Below are 22,500 nucleotides of genomic sequence, written 5' to 3'. Positions count from 1 at the left end.
CACACACACGCACGCGCACGCGCACATACACACACACACACACTTGCTTATGGCTGTCGACCGATGCCGATGATGATACCACACACACACAAACACAAACATACACAGAACCACACATAACTACACAGACATCTAAGCTGTGTTAAGGAGTGTGTGTGTGTGTGTGTGTGTGTGTGTCAGGAGGCAGGAAGAAGGATCGGGATAAGGACAACAGACCAGAGATCTCCTCTCCGTCAGACTTTGAACACACCATCCATGTTGGCTTCGATGCCGTCACAGGAGAGTTCACAGTGAGTCTGTCTTTGTTTCTCTTAGTGTGTGTGTTTAACTATTCATCTGTGTGTGTGTCTGTGGCGTATATGTGTGTGTGTGTGTGTGTGTGTTTCAGTAATAATCTGTGTGTGTGTGTGTTTCAGTAATAATCTGTGTGTGTGTATGTGTGTGTTTCAGTAATAATCTGTGTGTGTGTGTGTGTGTGTGTGTGTGTGTGTTGAGTAATAATCTGTGTGTGTGTGTGTTTCAGTAATAATCTGTGTGTGTGTGTGTGTGTGTGTGTGTGTGTTTCAGTAATAATCTGTGTGTGTCTGTGTGTGTGTGTGTGTGTGTTTGAGTAATAATCTGTGTGTGTGTGTGTTTCAGTAATAATCTGTGTGTGTGTGTGTGTGTGTGTGTGTGTGTGTGTGTGTGTGTGTGTGTGTGTGTGTGTGTGTGTGTGTGTGTGTGTGTGTGTGTGTGTGTGTGTGTGTGTGTGTGTGTGTGTGTGTGTGTGTGTGTGTGTGTGTGTGTGTGTGTGTGTGTGTGTGTGTGTGTGTGTGTGTGTGTGTGTGTGTGTGTGTGTGTGTGTGTGTGTGTGTGTGTGTAGGGCATGCCAGAGCAGTGGTCCAAACTGCTCCAGACGTCTAACATCAGTAAATCGGAGCAGAAGCAGAATCCTCAGGCTGTTCTGGACATTCTGAAGTTCTACGACTCCTCCTCCGCAAAACAGAAATACCTCTCCTTCTCAGGTTGGTCCATCTCTCTATCTCAGGGGTGTGTGCTTAGTCCCCTCCTGTACTCCCTGTTTACCCACGACTCCAACACCATCATTAAGTTTGCTGACGACACAACGGTGGTAGGCCTGATCAGCGACAACGATGAGACGGCCTATAGGGAGGAGGTCAAAGACCTGGCCGTGTGGTGCCAGGACAACAACCTCTCCCTCAACGTGAGCAAGACAAACGAGCTGATCGTGGACTACAGGAAAAACAGGGCCGAACACACCCCCATTCTCATCGACGGGGCTGTAGTGGAGCAGGTTGAGAGCTTCAAGTTCCTTGGTGTCCACATCACCAACAAACTAACATGGTCCAAACACACCAAGACAGTCGTGAAGAGGGCACAACAAAACCTATTCCCCCTCAGGAGACTGAAAAGATTTGGCATGGGTCCTCAGATCCTCAAAATGTTTTACAGCTGCACCATCAAGAGCATCCTAACTGGTTGCATCACCGCCTGGTATGCCAACTGCTCGCCCTCCGACCGCAAGGTACTACAGAGGGTAGTGCATATGGCCCAGTACATCACTGGGGCCAAGCTTCCTGCCATCCAGGACCTCTATACCAGGCGGTGTCAGAGGAAGGCCCTAAAGACTCCAGCCACCCAAGTCATAGACTGTTCCCTCTGCTACCACACAGCAAGCGGTACCGGAGCGCCAAGTGCAGGTCCAAAAGGCTCTTTAACAGCTTCTACCCCCAAGCCATAAGACTACGGAACAGTAAATCAAATGGCCACTTGGACTATTTGCATTGACCCCCTTTTTTACACTGCCGCTACCCAATTTTCTATTATCTATGCATAGACACTTCACCCCTACCTACATGTACATATTACCAACTAACCTGTACCCCCGCACACTGAATCTGTACCTGCACCCTCTGCCTCGCTACTGTTATTTTATTGTGTAACTTTTTCTTTCTTTCGTTTATTTAACAAATATTTTCTTAAAACTCTTATTTTCTTAAAACTCTGCATTGTTGGTTAAGCGCTTGTAAGTCAGCGTTTCACGGTAAGCGACACATGTTGTATTCGGCGCATGTGATAAATACAGTTTTATTTGATGTGATTTGGCTGCATCCCAAATGGCACCCTTTTCCCTATGTACTGCACTGTGAAGGGAAGGGAAGGGTCTCTTCTATCATGTGAATGAATTAGTCATAAAGCTCTCAGATGTCTATACATGTGTCATTAAAACTCTCTCTCTCTCTCTCTCTGTCCTCTTCCTTCAGAAAAAGATGCACAGTCGGTGAGTACTACACTACCACAAGAAAATTCCAAAGTACAAACTACTAAGGGCTTCTTCATTGCAACAAGGTGTGTGTGTGTGTGTGTGTGTGTGTGTGTGTGTGTGTGTGTGTGTGTGTGTGTGTGTGTGTGTGTGTGTGTGTGTGTGTGTGTGTGTTCCAGCCTGGAAAGCAGGGTGCCACGTCCTCGCCATCCGGCGGTAAGGACGGTGATGATGATGACGATGATGGAGACGAAGCTCCGCCCCCTATTGTGGCACCACGGCCTGAGCACACCAAATCAGTAAGTTACCCCATACACACACACACACACACACACACACACACACACACACACAATGCTACTCTTCTGAGATAGTGTGACCGCAATGAAAAAAACCTAGAACTGAACAGTGTGTGTCTGTCTGTGTGTGTGGTAGGTGTACACTAAGTCTGTCATCGACCCACTTCCCCCGCTGCCAGAGCCTGACTCCGCCTCCAACAGGAACAAGAAGAAACAGCAGGGCAAGATGACTGACGAGGAAATCATGGAGAAACTACGTAAGGAAACACACACACACACCTGGAACACACACATACACACCTGGAACACACACACACACACACCTGGAACACACCTACCTGGAACACACACACACACACCTGGAACACACACACACACACACCTGGAACACACACACACCTGGAACACACCTACCTGGAACACACACACACACACACACCTGGAACACACACACACACGTGGAACACACACACACACACACACCTGTAACACACCTACCTGGAACACACACACACACACACCTGGAACACACACACCTGGAACACACACACACATACCTGGAACACACACACCTGGAACACATACTCCTGGAACACACACACACCTGGAACACACATACCTGGAACACACACACACACCTGGAACACACATGCCTGGAACACACACACACACACACACACACACACACACACAGTATCTTACACAAATAGAATGTATTGTGCATATATCACACACATCACATTACACACAGACATACAGTATATCAAATCAAATCAAATGTATTTATAAAGCCCTTCTTACATCAGCTGATATCTCAAAGTGCTGTACAGAAACCCAGCCTAAAACCCCAAACAGCAAGCAATGCAGGTGTAGTGGCTAGGAAAAACTCCCTAGAAAGGCCAAAACCTAGGAAGAAACCTAGAGAGGAACCAGGCTATGAGGGGTGGCCAGTCCTCTTCTGGCTGTGCCGGGTGGAGATTATAACAGAACATGGCCAAGATGTTCAAATGTTCATAAATGACCAGCATGGTCAAATAATAATAATCACAGTAGTTGTCGAGGGTGCAACAAGTCAGCACCTCAAGAGTAAATGTCAGTTGGCTTTTCATAGCCGATCATTGAGAGTATCTCTACCGCTCCTGCTGTCTCAAGAGAGTTGAAAACAGCAGGTCTGGGACAGGTAGCACGTCCGGTGAACAGGTCAGGGTTCCATAGCCGCAGGCAGAACAGTTGAAACTGGAGCAGCAGCACGGCCAGGTGGACTGGGGACAGCAAGGCGTCATCATGTCAGGTAGTCCTGAGGCATGGTCCTAGGGCTCAGGTCCTCTGAGAGAGAGAAAGAAAGAAAGAGAGAATTAGAGAGAGCAAACTTAAATTCCCACAGGACACCGGATAAGACAGGAGAAATACTCCAGATATAACAGACTGACCCTAGCCCCCCGACAAATTAACTACTGCAGCATAAATACTGGAGGCTGAGACAGGAGGGGTCAGGAGACACTGTGGTCCCATCCGATGATACCCCCGGACAGGACCAAACAGGAAGAATATAAGCCCACCCACTTTGCCAAAGCACAGCCCCCACACCACTAGAGGGATATCTTCAACCACCAACTTACCATCCTGAGACAAGGCCGAGTATAGCTTACAAAGATCTCCACCACGGCACAACCCAAGGGGGGGCACCAACCCAGACAGGAAGACCATGTCAGTGACTCAACCCACTCAAGTGACGCACCCCTCCTAGGGACGGCATGAAGAACACCAGTAAGCCAGTGACTCAGCCCCTGTAATAGGGTTAGAGGCAGAGAATCCCAGTGGAGAGAGGGGAACCGGCCAGGCAGAGACAGCAAGGGCGGTTCGTTGCTCCAGAGCCTTTCCGTTCACCTTCACACTCCTGGGCCAGACTACACTCAATCATAGGACCCACTGAAGAGATGAGTCTTCAGTAAAGACTTAAAGGTTGAGACCGAGTCTGCGTCTCTCACATGGATAGGCAGACCATTCCATAAAAATGGAGCTCTATAGGAGAAAGCCCTGCCTCCAGCTCTTTGCTTAGAAATTCTAGGGACAATTAGGAGGCCTGCGTCTTGTGACCGTAGCGTACGTGTAGGTATGTACGGCAGGACCAAATCGGAAAGATAGGTAGGAACAAGCCCATTTAAGGCTTTGTAGGTTAGCAGTAAAACCTTGAAATCAGCCCTTGCCTTAACAGGAAGCCAGTGTAGGGACGCTAGCACTGGAGTAATATGATCAAATTCTTTGGTTCTAGTCAGGATTCTAGCAGCCGTATTTAGCACTAAATGAAGTTTATTTAGTGCTTTATCCGGGTAGCCAGAAAGTAGAGCATTGCAGTAGTCCAACCTAGAAGTAACAAAAGCATGGATTAATTTTTGTGCATCATTTGTGGACAGAAAGTTTCTGATTTTTGCAATGTTACGTAGATGGAAAAAAGCTGCCCTTGAAACAGTCTTGATATGTTCTTCAAAAGAGAGATCAGGGTCCAGAGTAACGCCGAGGTTCTTCACAGTTTTATTTGAGACGACTTTACAACCATCAAGATTAATTGTCAGATTTAACAGAAGATCTCTTTGTTTCTTGGGACCTAGAACAAGCATCTCTGTTTTGTCTGAGTTTAAAAGTTAAAAGTTTGCAGCCATCCACTTCCTTATGTCTGAAACACAGGCTTCTAGCGAGGGCAATTTTGGGGCTTCACCATGTTTCATTGAAATGTACAGCTGTGTGTCATCCGCATTGCAGTGAAATTTAACATTATGTTTTCGAATGACATCCCCAAGAGGTAAAATATATAGTGAAAACAATAGTGGTCCTAAAACGGAACCTTGAGGAACACCGAAATTTACAGTTGATTTGTCAGAGGACAAACCATTCACAGAGACAAACTGATATCTTTCCGACAGATAAGATCTAAACCAGGCCAGAACTTGTCCGTGTAGACCAATTTGGGTTTCCAATCTCTCCAAAAGAATGTGGTGATCGATGGTATCAAAAGCTGCACTAAGATCTAGGAGCACGAGGACAGATGCAGAGCCTCGGTCTGACATCATTAAAAGGTCATTTACCGCCTTCACAAGTGCAGTCTCAGTGCTATGATGGGGTCTAAAACCAGACTGAAGCGTTTCGTATACATTGTTTGTCTTCAGGAAGGCAGTGAGTTGCTGCGCAACAGCTTTTTCAATTTTTTTTGAGAGGAATGGAAGATTCGCTATAGGCCGATAGTTTTTTATATTTTCTGGGTCAAGGTTTGGATTTTTCAAGAGAGGCTTTATTACTGCCACTTTTAGTGAGTTTGGTACACATCCGGTGGATAGAGAGCCGTTTATTATGTTCAACATAGGAGGGCCAAGCACAGGAAGCAGCTCTTTTAGTAGTTTAGTTGGAATAGGGTCCAGTATGCAGCTTGAAGGTTTAGAGGCCATGATTATTTTCATCATCGTGTCAAGAGATATAGTACTAAAACACTTTAGTGTCTCCCTTGATCGTAGGTCCTGGCAGAGTTGTGCAGACTCAGGACAACGGAGCTTTGGAGGGATACGCAGATTTAAAGAGGAGTCCGTAATTTGCTTTCTAATGATCATGATCTTTTCCTCAAAGAAGTTCATGAATTTATTACTGCTGAAGTGAAAGCCATCCTCTCTTGGGGAATGCTGCTTGTTAGTTAGCTTTGCGACAGTATCAAAAATAAATTTCGGATTGTTCTTATTTTCCTCAATTAAGTTGGAAAAATAGGATGATCGAGCAGCAGTGAGGGCTCTTCGATACTGCACGGTACTGTCTTTCCAAGCTAGTCGGAAGACTTCCAGTTTGGTGTGGCGCCATTTCCGTTCCAATTTTCTGGAAGCTTGCTTCAGAGCTCGTGTATTTTCTGTATACCAGGGAGCTAGTTTCTTATGACTAATGTTTTTAGTTTTTAGGGGTGCAACTGCATCTAGGGTATTGCGCAAAGTTTAATTGAGTTCCTCAGTTAGTTGGTTAACTGATTTTTGTCCTCTGATGTCCTTGGGTAGGCAGAGGGAGTCTGGGAGGGCATCAAGGAATCTTTGGGTTGTCTGAGAATTTATAGCACGACTTTTGATGCTCCTTGGTTGGGGTCTGAGCAGATTATTTGTTGCGATTGCAAACGTAATAAAATGGTGGTCCGATGGTCCAGGATTATGAGGAAAAACATTAAGATCCACAACATTTATTCCACGGGACAAAACTAGGCCCAGAGTATGATTGTGGCAGTGAGTAGGTCCAGAGACATGTTGGACAAGACCCACTGAGTCGATGATGGCTCCGAAAGCCTTTTGGAGTGGGTCTGTGGACTTTTCTATGTGAATATTAAAGTCACCAAAAATTTGAATATTATCTGAGATGACAACAAGGTCCGATAGGAATTCAGGGAACTCAGTGAGGAACGCTGCATATGGCCCAGGAGGCCTGTAAACAGTAGCTATAAAAAGTAATTGAGTAGCTGCATAGATTTCATGACTAGAAGCTCAAAAGACGAAAACGTCGTTGTTGTTTTTTTTGTAAATTGAAATTTGCTATTGTAAATGTTAGCAACACCTCCGCCTTTGCGGGATGCGTGGGGGATATGGTCACTAGTGTAACCAGGAGGTGAGGCCTCATTTAAAACAGTAAATTCATCAGGCTTAAGCCATGTTTCAGTCAGGCCAATCACATCAAGATTATGATCAGTGATTAGTTCATTGACTATAACTGCCTTGGAACTGAGGGATCTAACATTAAGTAGCCCTATTTTGAGATGTGAGGTATCACGATCTCTTTCAATAATGGCAGGAATGGAGGAGGTCTTTATTCTTGTGAGATTGCTAAGGCGAACACCGCCATGTTTAGTTTTGCCCAACCTAGGTCGAGGCACAGACACGGTCTCAATGGGGATAGCTGAGCTGACTACACTGACTGTGCTAGTGGCAGACTCCACTAAGCTGGCAGGCTGGCTAACAGCCTGCTGCCTGGCCTGCACCCTATTTCATTGTGGAGCTAGGGGAGTTAGAGCCCTGTCTATGTTCGTAGATAAGATGAGAGCACCCCTCCAGCTAGGATGGAGTCCGTCACTCCTCAGCAGGCCAGGCATGGTCCTGTTTGTGGGTGAGTCCCAGAAAGAGGGACAATTATCTACAAATTCTATCTTTTGGGAGGGGCAGAAAACAGTTTTCAACCAGCGATTGAGTTGTGAGACTCTGCTGTAGAGCTCATCACTCCCCCTAACTGGGAGGGGGCCAGAGACAATTAATCGATGCCGACACATCTTTCTAGCTGATTTACACGCTGAAGCTATGTGGCGCTTGGTGACCTCTGACTGTTTCATCCTAACATCGTTGGTGCCGACGTGGATAACAATATCTCTATACTCTCTACACTCGCCAGTTTTAGCTTTAGCCAGCACCATCTTTAGATTAGCCTTAACGGTAGCCCTGCCCCCTGGTAAACAGTGTATGATCGCTGGATGATTCGTTTTAAATCTAATACTGCGGGTAATGGAGTAGCCAGTGACTAGGGTTTTCAATTTGTCAGAGCTAATGGTGGGAGCCGTCGGCGTCTCAGACCCCGAAACTGGAGGAGTAGAGACCAGAGAAGGCTCGGCCTCTGACTCCGACTCGCTGCTTAATGGGGAGAACTGGTTGAAAGTTTCTGTCGGCTGAATAAGCGACACCGGTTGAGCATTCCTACAGCGTTTCCCTCCAGAAGCCATGAGAAAGATGTCCGGCTGCGGGGACCGTGCGAGGGGATTTATACTAACGTTACTATCTGTACTTACTGGTGGCACAGACGCTGTTTCATCCTTTCCTACACTGAAATTACCCTTGCCTAACGATTGCGTCTGAAGCTGGGCTTGCAGCACAGCTATCCTCGCCGTAAGGCGATCGTTCTCCTGTATATTATGAGTACAGCCACTGCAATTAGGAGGCATCATGTTAATGTTACTTAGCTTCGGCTGTTGGAGGTCCTGATGAACCATGTCCAGATAAAACCTCCGGAGTGAAAAATTTGAATGAAAAAAAAGTTGGGTGAGGGAAAAACAAAAAATATAAATGGTAATTAAAAAGTCAAAACCGTAAAGTTGTCAGGTAGTAAAGTAATGTTAGCAACAAACCACACAGCAGCACGTAAACAAGTCTGCAAGTTGTGACCGCATATTATTACACATCATATTACACACAGACATACAGTATATCACACACATCATATTACACACAGACATACAGTATATCACACACATCATATTACACACAGACATACAGTATATCACACACATCATATTACACACAGACATACAGTATATCACACACATCATATTACACACAGACATACAGTATATCACACACATCATATTACACACAGACATACAGTATATCACACACATCATATTACACACAGACATACAGTATATCACACACATCATATTACACACAGACATACAGTATATTACACACATCATATTACACACAGACATACAGTATATCACACACAGACATACAGTATATTACACACAGACATACAGTGTATTACACACAGACATACAGTATATCACACACATCATATTACACACAGACATACAGTATATTACACACAGACATACAGTATATTACACACAGACATACAGTATATCACACACATCATATTACACACAGACATACAGTATATCACACACATCATATTACACACAGACATACAGTATATCACACACATCATATTACACACAGACATACAGTATATCACACACATCATATTACACACAGACATACAGTATATTACACACAGACATACAGTATATTACACACATACATACAGTATATTACACACAGACATACAGTATATTACACACAGACATACAGTATATTACACACAGACATACAGTATATCACACACAGACATACAGTATATTACACACAGACATACAGTATATTACACACAGACATACAGTATATCACACACAGACATACAGTATATTACACACAGACATACAGTATATTACACACAGACATACAGTATATCACACACAGACATACAGTATATTCACACACAGACATACAGTATATCACACACAGACATACAGTATATTACACACAGACATACAGTATATCACACACAGACATACAGTATATCACACACAGACATACAGTATATTACACACAGACATACAGTATATCACACACAGACATACAGTATATTACACACAGACATACAGTATATCACACACAGACATACAGTATATTACACACAGACATACAGTATATTACACACAGACATACAGTATATTACACACAGACATACAGTATATCACACACAGACATACAGTATATTACACACAGACATACAGTATATTACACACAGACATACAGTATATCACACACAGACATACAGTATATTACACACAGACATACAGTATATCACACACAGACATACAGTATATCACACACAGACATACAGTATATTACATACAGTATATCACACACAGACATACAGTATATTACACACAGACATACAGTATATCACACACAGACATACAGTATATCACACACAGACATACAGTATATCACACACAGACATACAGTATATTACACACAGACATACAGTATATCACACACAGACATACAGTATATTACACACAGACATACAGTATATTACACACAGACATACAGTATATCACACACAGACATACAGTATATTACACACAGACATACAGTATATCACACACAGACATACAGTATATTACACACAGACATACAGTATATCACACACAGACATACAGTATATTACACACAGACATACAGTATATCACACACAGACATACAGTATATTACACACAGACATACAGTATATCACACACAGACATACAGTATATCACACACAGACATACAGTATATCACACACAGACATACAGTATATTACACACAGACATACAGTATATCACACACAGACATACAGTATATTACACACAGACATACAGTATATTACACACAGACATACAGTATATCACACACAGACATACAGTATATTACACACAGACATACAGTATATTACACACAGACATACAGTATATCACACACAGACATACAGTATATCACACACAGACATACAGTATATTACACACAGACATACAGTATATCACACACATTATGTCACCAGTCTGGTTCTATGTCTTTCAGGAACCATCGTCAGTATTGGAGATCCCAAGAAGAAGTACACACGCTATGAGAAGATCGGCCAGGGGTGAGACACACACACACACACACACACACACACACACACACACTGCAGAGGTGAGTCCATTTACATGTTCACCTTTTTGTGCCTTTATCCATATCTAAGTAACAGATTGGACACTACTCTCTCTCTGTCTCTCTCTCTCTCTCTCTCTCTCTCTCTCTCGCTGTCTCTCGTTCTCTCTCGCTCTCCCTCTCTCTCGTTCTCTCTCTCTCTCGCTGTCTCTTGTTCTCTCTCGCTCTCCCTCTCTCTCTCTCTCTCTCTCTCTCTCTCGTTCTCTCTCTCTCTCTCTCTCTCTCTCGCTGTCTCTCGTTCTCTCTCGCTCTCCCTCTCTCTCCCTCTCTCTCTCTCTCTCGCTCTCCCTCTCTCTCTCTCTCTCTCTCGCTGTCTCTCTCTCGCTCTCTCTCTCTCTCTCTCTCTCGCTGTCTCTCGTTCTCTCTCGCTCTCCCTCTCTCTCCCTCTCTCTCTCTCTCTCGCTCTCCCTCTCTCTCTCTCTCTCTCTCGCTGTCTCTCTCTCTCTCGTTCTCTCTCTCTGTCTCTCGTTCTCTCTCCCTCTCTCTCGTTCTCTCTCTCTCCCTCTCTCTCGTTCTCTCTCTCTCTCTCCCTCTGTCTCTCTCGTTCTCTCTCTCTCTCTCTCTCTGTCTCTCGTTCTCTCTCCCTCTCTCCCTCTCTCTCTCTCTCTCTCTCTCTCTCTCTCTCTCCCTCGCTCTCGTTCTCTCTCTCAGAGCGTCTGGTACTGTCTACACAGCCATCGATGTTGCCACTGGTGCAGAGGTATTGTCCCTTCCTGTGTCAACACCAACACACACACACATTCAGACTGACATGCAGTACAAACTAAGTATGCCATTCACACAACAGACCTGACACAGACCTAGAACGTGTGTGTGTGTGTGTGTGTGTGTGTGTTACAGGTAGCTATCAAACAGATCAACCTCCAGAAACAGCCGAAGAAGGAGCTGATCATCAACGAGATCCTGGTGATGAAGGAGTTACAGCAACCTAACATCGTCAACTACGTAGACAGGTAACACACACACACCTCAGAGGTACGCCTGTGTGTCAGTACTCTGTGTGTTGGACTCAGTTATTTACTTTGTTTCTGTGTGTGTGTGTGTGTGTGTGTGTGTGTGTGTGTGTGTGTGTGTGTGTGTGTGTGTGTGTGTGTGTGTGTGTGTAGTTTCCTGGTAGGTGAGGAGTTGTTTGTGGTGATGGAGTATCTGGCTGGAGGTTCGCTAACGGACGTTGTCACGGAAACATGCATGGACGAGGCTCAGATCGCTGCTGTGTGCAGAGAGGTACACACGCGCACACACACACACTGCTGCTGTCTGCCGAACGGTAAACTCACACACACTCAGTCACAGAGCACAGGGAGGTGTGTGTGACGGTGTGTCCTGTGTGTGTCCTGTAGTGTCTGCAGGCTCTGGAGTTCCTCCATGCCAACCAGGTGATCCACAGAGACATCAAGAGTGACAACGTTCTGCTGGGAATGGACGGATCTGTCAAGCTCAGTAAGAACACACACACACACACGGTCACGTGTGCTCCCTCTCCGGCGCTCTAGGTCACCAGGCTGCTCATTATGGCGCACACCTGTCACCATTGTTATGCGCACCAGGGCCTCATCAGACTCACCTGGACTCCATCACCTCCCTGATTACCTTCCCTATATATGTCACTCACTTTGGTTCCTTCCCCAGGCGTTATTGACTCTGTTCATGTTTCATGTCTGTGAGCCTTTTCTGTTTCTTGTTTTGTACTATGTTCTATTTATTAACCTCTCAAGGGTTGGCGGGATGAAATCGTCCCACCTACGTAACAGCCAGTGGAATCCTGTGGCGCGTTATTCAAATACCTTAGAAATGCTATTACTTCAATTTCTCAAACATATGACTATTTTACACCATTTTAAAAGACAAGACTCTCGTTAATCTAACCACACTGTCCGATTTCAAAAAGGCTTTACAACGAAAGCAAAACATTAGATTATGTCAGCAGAGTACCCAGCCAGAAATAATCAGACACCCATTTTTCAAGCTAGCATATAATGTCACATAAACCCAGAAGACAGCTAAATGCAGCACTAACCTTTGATGATCTTCATCAGATGACACACCTAGGACATTATGTTATACAATACATGCATGTTTTGTTCAATCAAGTTAATATTTATATCAAAAACCAGCTTTTTACATTAGCATGTGACGTTCAGAACTAGCATACCCCCGCAAACTTCCGGTGAATTTACTAAAAATGTACTAAATTACTCACGATAAACGTTCACAAAAAGCATAACAATTATTTTAAGAACTATAGATACAGAACTCCTCTATGCACTCGATATGTCTGATTTTAAAATAGCTTTCGGTGAAAGCACATTTTGCAATATTCTCAGTAGATAGCCCGGCATCACAGGGCTAGCTATTTAGACACCCAGCAAGTTTAACACTCACCAAAGTCCGATTTACTATAAGAAAAATGTTATTACCTTTGGTGTTCTTCATCAGAATGCACTCCCAGGACTTCTACTTCAATAACAAATGTTGGTTTGGTTCAAAATAATCCATAGTTATATCCAAATAGCGGCGTTTTGTTTGTGCGTTCAAGACACTATCCGAATGGTAAAGAAGGGTGACGAGCACGACACATTTCGTGACAAAAAAATTCTAAATATTCCATTACCGTACTTCGAAGCATGTCAACCGCTGTTTAAAATCAATTTTTATGCCATTTTTCTCGTAAAAAAGCGATAATATTCCGACCGGGAATCTGCGTTTAGGTAAAAAGACGAAAGAAAATAAAGCATGGGGTCGACTCGTCCACGCGCCTAAGCCCATTGTCCTCTGATCGGCCACTTGCCAAAAGCGCAAATGTGTTTCAGCCTGGGGCTGCCTCGATATCATTCAGCTTTTTCCCGGGCTCTGAGAGCCTATGGGAGCCGTAGGAAGTGTCACGTTACAGCAAAGATCCTCAGTCTTCAATAAACAGAGACAAGAAGCTCAAGGAATGGTCAGAGAGGGGACTTCCTGTAAGGAATCTTCTCAGGTTTTTGCCTGCCATATGAGTTCTGTTATACTCACAGACACCATTCAAACAGTTTTAGAAACTTTAGGGTGTTTTCTATCCAAAGCCAATAATTATATGCATATTCTAGTTTCTGGGCAGTAGTAATAACCAGATTAAATCGGGTACGTTTTTTATCCGGCCGTGTAAATACTGCCCCCTACCCCCAACAGGTTATTTCAATTATTCACTCCCTGTAGCTGCTTCCTGACTCCCGGCGTACACGTTACACACACACTTTCCGTCTGCCTCCTCTTCCTCTCTCCCTTCCTCTCGTCCCCTCTCCTCCTTCTCCCCCTCTCGTCTGTAGCTGGTTCTGGGTTCTGTTCCTAGATAAAATGCCTTGCCAATCCTAAGTGTCCTATTGTTTTGTGTCCTATCATTGTATTGGCTTGATAATCACACTAAATTAGCTGTTTTCTCTCCTCTGTCTAGCTGAATGTGACTAGATGAATGTTTCATATTAACTTGATAATCACACTACCTTGGATCTTATTGCATTGTACCCGATCGTTATACTACTGGGGTGACCTTCCCTCTAATATGTCTGTCCTCTCCCCTCCCTCTCCAGCTGACTTTGGGTTCTGTGCCCAGATCACTCCAGAGCAGAGTAAGAGGAGCACCATGGTGGGGACTCCCTACTGGATGGCTCCTGAGGTGGTGACCAGGAAGGCCTACGGACCCAAGGTGGACATCTGGTCCCTGGGCATCATGGCTATAGAGATGGTGGAGGGAGAGCCCCCTTACCTCAACGAGAACCCACTCAGGGTGAGGTTGGATGTGTGTGTGTGTGTGTGTGTGTGTGTGTGTGTGTGTGTGTGTGTGTGTGTGTGTGTGTGTGTGTGTGTGTGTGTGTGTGTGTGTGTGTGTGTGTGTGTGTGTGTGTGTGAGTGTGTGTGTGAGTGTGTGTGTGTGAAGGGGTGGAGGGTGGGTTCCATGCGTGTGTGTACAGGCATTGCACTTGGTGGCCACTGATGTTCAGTGTGTGTCTGTCTGTCTGTCTCCTACAGGCCCTCTACCTGATAGCCACTAATGTTCAGTGTGTGTCTGTCTGTCTGTCTTTTCCTACAGGCCCTCTACCTGATAGCCACTAATGTTCAGTGTGTGTCTGTCTGTCTGTCTGTCTCCCAGTCTGAAGCACTGATGGTGTCTGTCTCGTCTCCTACAGGCCCTCTACCTGATAGCCACTAATGTTCAGTGTGTGTCTGTCTGTCTGTCTGTCTGTCTCCTACAGGCCCTCTACCTGATAGCCACTAATGTTCAGTGTGTGTCTGTCTGTCTGTCTCCTACAGGCCCTCTACCTGATAGCCACTAATGTTCAGTGTGTGTCTGTCTGTCTGTCTGTCTCCTACAGGCCCTCTACCTGATAGCCACTAATGTTCAGTGTGTGTCTGTCTGTCTGTCTGTCTCCTACAGGCCCTCTACCTGATAGCCACTAATGTTCAGTGTGTGTCTGTCTGTCTGTCTGTCTCCCTACAGGCCCTCTACCTGATAGCCACTAATGTTCAGTGTGTGTCTGTCTGTCTGTCTGTCTCCTACAGGCCCTCTACCTGATAGCCACTAATGTTCAGTGTGTGTCTGTCTGTCTGTCTCCTACAGGCCCTCTACCTGATAGCCACCAATGGGACTCCAGAGCTCCAGTCTCCAGAGAAGTTATCTCCAGTGTTCAGGTCCTTCCTGTCCCGCTGTCTGGAGATGGATGTAGAGAAGAGAGGAGGGGGGAAAGAACTACTGCAGGTACACACACACACACACACACGCACAAACAAACACATACACACATACATACACACCGTGTTTCATTGGTTGATCTCCTGTCTTCCCTGCAGCATCCATTCCTAAAGCTGGCCAAGCCTCTCTCCAGCCTCACCCCTCTCATCCTGGCAGCCAAGGAGGCCATGAAGAGTAACCGCTAACCCTGGTTAGCCACAGATACACTGGATTCCTATATTTCTGTGTTAGCCTGACCGCTAACTGCTAACTACTAGCTTTACCAGCTAACTTCCAGCCCTACTGTGCCAACACGTCAGTGCCTCTCTGTAATTGACAGCATCTCCTCCTTGATGCTAAACGCTAGCCTGCTAGCGCCCTGGCTCGTACACCTACAAGTCACACAAGTCAGCCTCCTGCTCTGTTTGACTCCCCTTCCCCTCTGTCCTTCACCCCTCACTCCATATCACACACCAGTCTTCCTATGTCTCTTACCCCCTCCCTCCCTGTCTGTCCCTCACCCCCCCTTCCCCTCTGTCCTTCACCCCTCACTCCATATCACACACCAGTCTTCCTATGTCTCTTACCCCCTCCCTCCCTGTCTGTCCCTCACCCCCCTTCCCCTCTGTCCTTCACCCCTCACTCCATATCACACACCAGTCTTCCTATGTCTCTTACCCCCTCCCTCCCTGTCTGTCCCTCACCCCCCTTCCCCTCTGTCCTTCACCCCTCACTCCATATCACACACCAGTCTTCCTATGTCTCTTACCCCCTCCCTCCCTCCCTGTCCCTCACCCCCCTTCCCCTCTGTCCTTCACCCCTCACTCCATATCACACACCAGTCTTCCTATGTCTCTTACCCCCTCCCTCCCTCCCTGTCCCTCACCCCCCCTTCCCCTCTGTCCTTCACCCCTCACTCCATATCACACACCAGTCTTCCTATGTCTCTTACTCCCTCCCTCCCTGTCTGTCCCTCACCCCCCTTCCCCTCTGTCCTTCACCCCTCACTCCATATCACACACCAGTCTTCCTATGTCTCTTACCCCCTCCCTCCCTCCCTGTCCCTCACCCCCCCTTCCCCTCTGTCCTTCACCCCTCACTCCATATCACACACCAGTCTTCCTATGTCTCTTACCCCCTCCCTCCCTGTCTGTCCCTCACCCCCCTTCCCCTCTGTCCTTCACCCCTCACTCCATATCACACACCAGTCTTCCTATGTCTCTTACCCCCTCCCTCCCTGTCTGTCCCTCACCCCCCCTTCCCCTCTGTCCTTCACCCCTCACTCCATATCACACACCAGTCTTCCTATGTCTCTTACCCCCTCCCTCCCTGTCTGTCCCTCACCCCCCCTTCCCCTCTGTCCTTCACCCCTCACTCCATATCACACTCCAGTCTTCCTATGTCTCTTACCCCCTCCCTCCCTCCCTGTCCCTCACCCCCCCTTCCCCTCTGTCCTTCACCCCTCACTCCATATCACACACCAGTCTTCCTATGTCTCTTACCCCCTCCCTCCCTCCCTGTCCCTCACCCCCCCTTCCCCTCTGTCCTTCACCCCTCACTCCATATCACACACCAGTCTTCCTATGTCTCTTACCCCCTCCCTCCCTCCCTGTCCCTCACCCCCCCTTCCCCTCTGTCCTTCACCCCTCACTCCATATCACACACCAGTCTTCCTATGTCTCTTACCCCCTCCCTCCCTGTCTGTCCCTCACCCCCTCTCCTCATCTGTCCCTCACCCCCCCTCCATTTTCCTTACCCTCTTTTTCATTCAGATGTTGTGAGGTTTTCTTGTTCTGTTTGTCTCTGCCTGCTACCCGTTCTTTCTTTCTCTCTACTCTGACTAAGAAATGTAAAGGTGCAATCTGTAAAAAGGATTGTCCCACAAACAAATAGTTCATTTCAAGCCTACAGTATCAGTGTTGCAGTACACCTGCAAATAAAACTACAGATTGCACCTTTAACAAAATGAAAGAAAATAATTGCTGTATGGAACTATCTCGGTATTCAATTCAAATATTTTGGCAGCAAAACCAAATTACATTTTTCAAAATCGTTTTGTATATTATGTACTTTGACAAACGTTGAGGGGAAGAAATCTGGATACTTAGACAACTGTTTTTTAATGTGTATGTATACTTTTCATTTGGTTTTTTGTAACTAACATTCTGCAAGAAACGTTCCATAACGGTGTGCCTTAATGAACACAACCTCTATGGGGGGAAGCCCAACTGTCACTTCATCTTAATGAACACAACCTCTATGGGGGGAAGCCCAACTGTCACTTCATCTTAATGAACACAACCTCTATGGGGGAAGCCCAACTGTCACTTCATCTTAATGAACACAACCTCTATGGGGGGAAGCCCAACTGTCACTTCATCTTAATGAACACAACCTCTATGGGGGGAAGCCCAACTGTCACTTCATCTTAATGAACACAACCTCTATGGGGGGAAGCCCAACTGTCACTTCATCTTAATGAACACAACCTCTATGGGGGGAAGCCCAACTGTCACTTCATCTTAATGAACACAACCTCTATGGGGGGAAGCCCAACTGTCACTTCATCTTAATGAACACAACCTCTATGGGGGGAAGCCCAACTGTCACTTCATCTTAATGAACACAACCTCTATGGGGGGAAGCCCAACTGTCACTTCATCTTAATGAACACAACCTCTATGGGGGAAGCCCAACTGTCACTTCATCTTAATGAACACAACCTCTATGGGGGGAAGCCCAACTGTCACTTCATCTTAATGAACACAACCTCTATGGGGGGAAGCCCAACTGTCACTTCATCTTAATGAACACAACCTCTATGGGGGGAAGCCCAACTGTCACTTCATCTTAATGAACACAACCTCTATGGGGGGAAGCCCAACTGTCACTTCATCTTAATGAACACAACCTCTATGGGGGGAAGCCCAACTGTCACTTCATCTTAATGAACACAACCTCTATGGGGGGAAGCCTAACTGTCACTTCATCTTAATGAACACAACCTCTATGGGGGGAAGCCCAACTGTCACTTCATCTTAATGAACACAACCTCTATGGGGGAAGCCCAACTGTCACTTCATCTTAATGAACACAACCTCTATGGGGGAAGCCCAACTGTCACTTCATCTTAATGAACACAACCTCTATGGGGGGAAGCCCAACTGTCACTTCATCTTAATGAACACAACCTCTATGGGGGGAAGCCCAACTGTCACTTCATCTTAATGAACACAACCTCTATGGGGGAAGCCCAACTGTCACTTCATCTTAATGAACACAACCTCTATGGGGGGAAGCCCAACTGTCACTTCATCTTAATGAACACAACCTCTATGGGGGAAGCCCAACTGTCACTTCATCTTAATGAACACAACCTCTATGGGGGAAGCCCAACTGTCACTTCATCTTAATGAACACAACCTCTATGGGGGGAAGCCCAACTGTCACTTCATCTTAATGAACACAACCTCTATGGGGGGAAGCCCAACTGTCACTTCATCTTAATGAACACAACCTCTATGGGGGAAGCCCAACTGTCACTTCATCTTAATGAACACAACCTCTATGGGGGGAAGCCCAACTGTCACTTCATCTTAATGAACACAACCTCTATGGGGGGAAGCCCAACTGTCACTTCATCTTAATGAACACAACCTCTATGGGGGGAAGCCCAACTGTCACTTCATCTTAATGAACACAACCTCTATGGGGGGAAGCCCAACTGTCACTTCATCTTAATGAACACAACCTCTATGGGGGAAGCCCAACTGTCACTTCATCTTAATGAACACAACCTCTATGGGGGGAAGCCCAACTGTCACTTCATCTTAATGAACACAACCTCTATGGGGGAAGCCCAACTGTCACTTCATCTTAATGAACACAACCTCTATGGGGGGAAGCCCAACTGTCACTTCATCTTAATGAACACAACCTCTATGGGGGGAAGCCCAACTGTCACTTCATCTTAATGAACACAACCTCTATGGGGGAAGCCCAACTGTCACTTCATCTTAATGAACACAACCTCTATGGGGGGGAAGCCCAACTGTCACTTCATCTTAATGAACACAACCTCTATGGGGGAAGCCCAACTGTCACTTCATCTTAATGAACACAACCTCTATGGGGGAAGCCCAACTGTCACTTCATCTTAATGAACACAACCTCTATGGGGGGAAGCCCAACTGTCACTTCATCTTAATGAACACAACCTCTATGGGGGGAAGCCCAACTGTCACTTCATCTTAATGAACACAACCTCTATGGGGGGGAAGCCCAACTGTCACTTCATCTTAATGAACACAACCTCTATGTGGGGAAGCCCAACTGTCACTTCATCTTAATGAACACAACCTCTATGGGGGGAAGCCCAACTGTCACTTCATCTTAATGAACACAACCTCTATGGGGGGAAGCCCAACTGTCACTTCATCTTAATGAACACAACCTCTATGGGGGGAAGCCCAACTGTCACTTCATCTTAATGAACACAACCTCTATGGGGGAAGCCCAACTGTCACTTCATCTTAATGAACACAACCTCTATGGGGGGAAGCCTAACTGTCACTTCATCTTAATGAACACAACCTCTATGGGGGGAAGCCCAACTGTCACTTCATCTTAATGAACACAACCTCTATGGGGGGAAGCCCAACTGTCACTTCATCTTAATGAACACAACCTCTATGGGGGGAAGCCCAACTGTCACTTCATCTTAATGAACACAACCTCTATGGGGGAGGCCCAACTGTCACTTCATCTTAATGAACACAACCTCTATGGGGGAAGCCCAACTGTCACTTCATCTTAATGAACACAACCTCTATGGGGGGAAGCCCAACTGTCACTTCATCTTAATGGACACAACCTCTATGGGGGGAAGCCCAACTGTCACTTCATCTTAATGAACACAACCTCTATGGGGGGAAGCCCAACTGTCACTTCATTAAGTTGAATTTTCACTTAGTCTCCTATTGACATCAACGCATGACTACGTGAAAACGTGACTTAGGTGGAAGTTAGGATTTGCTCCTATGATTGGCCAATCAAAAAGCATTCCACCGTGCTAGACTAGTTCCATTCCATTTCACAGACATTCCAGTCAGAGAGGTTGATTGGTTGAGTCTGATGAGGGGGAGGATTTTAATGAGTATCCTCTTCTGTTGTTCATTTTTAATTAATGACACCAAACCTTTTTTTACTGGAAACCATGTATTTTCAAACAGTCTATGTAAATTATTATTAAAGATAGACTTGACCTCATGCTTGTGTGCGTGTGTCTGTGTAGAACATTATAGGTGAAGTACTGTGTCTGTGTAGAACATTATAGGTGAAGTACTGTGTCTGTGTAGAACATTATAGGTGAAGTACTGTGTCTGTGTAGAACATTATAGGTGAAGGACTGTGTCTGTGTAGAACATTATAGGTGAAGTACTCTGGCTGTGCCAGTGGAGGGCATTCTGCGTTCACTGCTTTTCAATGCAGCTTTTCACAGGAGTATCACCCTCTCTCTCTCTTTCTCACTCCCTCCCTTTTCCTCTCTCCGCTCCTCCTTTCTCTCTCCCTTCTCTGCCACGCTCTCTTTCTCAATCATAATCATCATCTCTCAGGTCATTCACAGCTGGATTACAGTGTAATAACAGGACCAAAATAAAACCCTGATTGTTAGATGGTTTCACATTGAGATATGTAAGCTATGCAATACCCAATAGCATCAGTAGTTGGGGAACATTTGTCTTGATAGCTCTGTGTGTGTGTGTGTGTGTGTGTGTAACCAGAGAGGCCTGGTGTGAGACTGGGCTGATCAGGTGTCAGACGGAGAGCAGAGCTGAGGAAGAGATGGAGTCCTGAAGGTCTGTTTTAGAGGTAGACAGACTACTGAGGAAGAGATGGAGTCCTGAAGGTCTGTTTTAGAGGTAGACAGACTACTGAGGAAGAGATGGAGTCCTGAAGGTCTGTTTTAGAGGTAGACAGACTACTGAGGAAGAGATGGAGTCCTGAAGGTCTGTTTTAGAGGTAGACAGACTACTGAGGAAGAGATGGAGTCCTGAAGGTCTGTTTTAGAGGTAGACAGACTACTGAGGAAGAGATGGAGTCCTGAAGGTCTGTTTTAGAGGTAGACAGACTACTGAGGAAGAGATGGAGTCCTGAAGGTCTGTTTTAGAGGTAGACAGACTACTGAGGAAGAGATGGAGTCCTGAAGGTCTGTTTTAGAGGTAGACAGACTACTGAGGAAGAGATGGAGTCCTGAAGGTCTGTTTTAGAGGTAGACAGACTACTGAGGAAGAGATGGAGTCCTGAAGGTCTGTTTTAGAGGTAGACAGACTACTGAGGAAGAGATGGAGTCCTGAAGGTCTGTTTTAGAGGTAGACAGACTACTGAGGTCGGTGTGTGTCGAGACAACGTATAGAGGTGTGTGTTATTTGGTTCAGGGAGAGAGTGGGACTTGTGTGTTTCTGAAGAGAGGAGAGGAGAGGGGGAGAGCAGAGAGTAGGAGAGGGGGAGAGCAGAGAGTAGGAGAGGGGAGAGCAGAGAGGGGGAGAGCAGAGAGTAGGAGAGGGGAGAGCAGAGAGGGGGAGAGCAGAGAGTAGGAGAGGCGGAGAGCAGAGAGGGGGAGAGCAGAGAGTAGGAGAGGGGGAGAGCAGAGAGGGGGAGAGTAGGAGAGGGGGAGAGCAGAGAGGGGGAGAGCAGAGAGGGGGAGAGCAGAGAGTAGGAGAGGGGGAGAGCAGAGAGTAGGAGAGGGGGAGAGCAGAGAGTAGGAGAGGGGGAGAGTAGGAGAGGGGGAGAGCAGAGAGTAGGAGAGAGGGAGAGCAGAGAGTAGGAGAGAGGGAGAGCAGAGAGTAGGAGAAGGGGAGAGCAGAGAGGGGAGAGCAGAGAGTAGGAGAGAGGGAGAGCAGAGAGTAGGAGAAGGGGAGAGCA

General features: G+C 46.1%; 1 protein-coding gene across 2 annotated transcripts in view; it reads left to right on the top strand.

The window, feature by feature from the left end:
- The window catches only part of LOC106595470 (serine/threonine-protein kinase PAK 2), a 29,353-nt gene extending 8,509 nt beyond the window's left edge, over nt 1–20,844 (top strand). For both annotated transcript variants that reach the window (XM_045697743.1, XM_045697742.1), the window contains exons 3-15: nt 181–290; nt 863–1,004; nt 2,265–2,281; nt 2,443–2,562; nt 2,699–2,819; nt 10,743–10,806; nt 11,526–11,574; nt 11,715–11,827; nt 11,981–12,098; nt 12,215–12,314; nt 14,438–14,634; nt 15,466–15,603; nt 15,696–20,844. In XM_045697743.1, coding sequence (XP_045553699.1) covers nt 181–290; nt 863–1,004; nt 2,265–2,281; nt 2,443–2,562; nt 2,699–2,819; nt 10,743–10,806; nt 11,526–11,574; nt 11,715–11,827; nt 11,981–12,098; nt 12,215–12,314; nt 14,438–14,634; nt 15,466–15,603; nt 15,696–15,782 — 1,376 coding nt within the window. In that variant the 3' untranslated portion in view covers nt 15,783–20,844. The remainder of the gene's footprint in view (nt 1–180; nt 291–862; nt 1,005–2,264; nt 2,282–2,442; nt 2,563–2,698; nt 2,820–10,742; nt 10,807–11,525; nt 11,575–11,714; nt 11,828–11,980; nt 12,099–12,214; nt 12,315–14,437; nt 14,635–15,465; nt 15,604–15,695) is intronic.
- Nucleotides 20,845–22,500: the final 1,656 nt, after the last annotated feature.

The sequence above is a fragment of the Salmo salar genome, chromosome ssa16, assembly GCF_905237065.1.
Source record: "Salmo salar chromosome ssa16, Ssal_v3.1, whole genome shotgun sequence".
Lineage (NCBI taxonomy): Eukaryota > Metazoa > Chordata > Actinopteri > Salmoniformes > Salmonidae > Salmo > Salmo salar.
The sequence above is the reverse complement of the archived record's forward strand: the minus strand, read 5'-3'. Positions and strand labels throughout refer to the sequence as shown.